Source organism: Trichinella spiralis, assembly GCF_000181795.1.
Source record: "Trichinella spiralis strain ISS 195 chromosome Unknown Scfld6174, whole genome shotgun sequence".
Classification (NCBI taxonomy): Eukaryota; Metazoa; Nematoda; class Enoplea; order Trichinellida; family Trichinellidae; genus Trichinella; species Trichinella spiralis.
In genome coordinates this window covers 626-2,377 of record NW_003533113.1, presented here as the reverse complement: position 1 = coordinate 2,377, position 1,752 = coordinate 626, and the positions used below count along the sequence as shown (strand labels likewise).

At 34.2% G+C, this 1,752-nt stretch overlaps 1 protein-coding gene across 1 annotated transcript; it reads right to left on the bottom strand.

The window, feature by feature from the left end:
• Positions 1-58: 58 nt before the first annotated feature.
• Positions 59-1,295, bottom strand: Tsp_13575 (conserved hypothetical protein). Its single transcript, XM_003366315.1, has 3 exons — positions 1,136-1,295; positions 242-350; positions 59-156 (listed from the first exon to the last, which is right to left on the bottom strand). The coding sequence occupies exons 1-3, from the start codon at positions 1,160-1,162 to the stop codon at positions 59-61; spliced, it is 234 nt and encodes a 77-aa protein (XP_003366363.1). The 5' UTR covers positions 1,163-1,295.
• Positions 1,296-1,752: the final 457 nt, after the last annotated feature.

The following is a 1,752-nucleotide window of genomic DNA, read 5'->3' as shown; positions in this document are numbered from 1 at the left end:
CCATTTTTTGGTTTTTTGGACAACAAAATTAGAAACCAAAAAAAAGCTGCTCGAACTATTAGAACTCACCTCTCAAAGTGACGTTTCCATGGAGAAATCGACCGTGGTAAATTAACTTCAGCAACGATGCCGACTGTACACGTTCCTCTTCCCAATCTGAAATTTACCCTTTCACGTGGAGAATAAATCAAATGGAATTATTATTCAAATTGATAACAATGAAAAAAATTTTAAACCATACCATCGGGCCAATGGTCAAAAACATACTGGGCAACATCGGAAGCAGAAAAAGATGAATCGAACAAAAAATCACAAGTCTTTCCGCAAACAAGAATAAGTCGGAGATTGATCTGTAACAAAAAAATACTGCTTCAAATAATAATAATAATATTCAAAAATTACACCAGAAAACTTGGTCCATCATTTCGCACAGCTGTCAAATGATTCAAAGATATGCAGGTATTAAAATCAAACTACCATTTCAGGCAAATTCTATTCCAAACAACAACAGCAACAACAACGATAACAACCAAAATTAAGGCAATTTAAGAAAATACCCTTCTCAAAAGAAGACTGACTGTCAATTAAACATGCAAACAGCAAAGTTGAGTTGACAAAAACCGCTGACGTACGACCAATCAAGCCATACGGTCAGGCCACTGGAAACAGCTGTTTCTAGTCAAAGTAACAGATAACCGGTAAATTTAAACGATAAAATTCAAATTGCGTTTGATTAGCATTTGAAAAATCCTATCTACAGACGGAAGCTACTACTAGCCGGGTGACATCTTCAAGCACGATGTCGTTCACTCAAAAGCAGCAGTACTTTTTCATATAATATATTGGGATAATCTGATTTAGAAAAAAATAAAATTTCAGTGTGCTCAGCAGAGACAGACATGTGCCTTCCATACTGAGCTGAATAAAGTGAAATTGAAAAAAAATTTCCTTTTTTTTTCTTAAATACTACTCGATCACTGACAGACGACTATTCAGTGAGGAAATGTGATTTTAAAAATAACCAAACAAAAGTGAAATAAATTCAAACACACATTGGTGTTCATACACTGACAGATGTATAAAGAAATTGTTCGAAGAGTATTAGAAATGGAACAACAGAAACAAAAGTGATCACCTTATCATCGGGCAGAGTTCGGCTCATGATGATCCGGGTGGCAAGTGAAGATGAACAGCAGAAAATTCTTAAAGTAAATAACACTGCCTTACAGCTCCATCTGTCACGAACAATGATGGCACAGGCAACCCAATCAGGGCATGGGCAAAGCAAACCAAGCACCACTCAGGGCACTGACTTAGTTAGATCAATGCCTAAAATATAGTAAGAATTTGCTGATGTTCAAGTACTATAAAATTAAATTACAGTACTTGATCATTTTTTTAGAACTTTACTTTTTTTTTCACTGCTTTTCTTCTTTGACAAATCACAATCGTGTGCAGTGGTACATTGGACAGTTGTATATTTTAGTCTTTTGGATTGACAATGAGAAAAACGAATACAATTCGACTGCAAAATATCACTGTGACGAGTTTTTATTATCAATATAAAACGAGTTGACGTTGAAAATGGTTAATTACAATCAACGTGCAACTTTATGAGCAATTTTGTGAACCGATTTTTACGGTTGAGTTTTGGAACTGAAATTAATTTTACTCTTGAACAAGTTGAAAAAATGTTAATGCTTTTTCTTTTTCAAATAAAACTGGATTTAATTATTATATCGTTGAAATGTG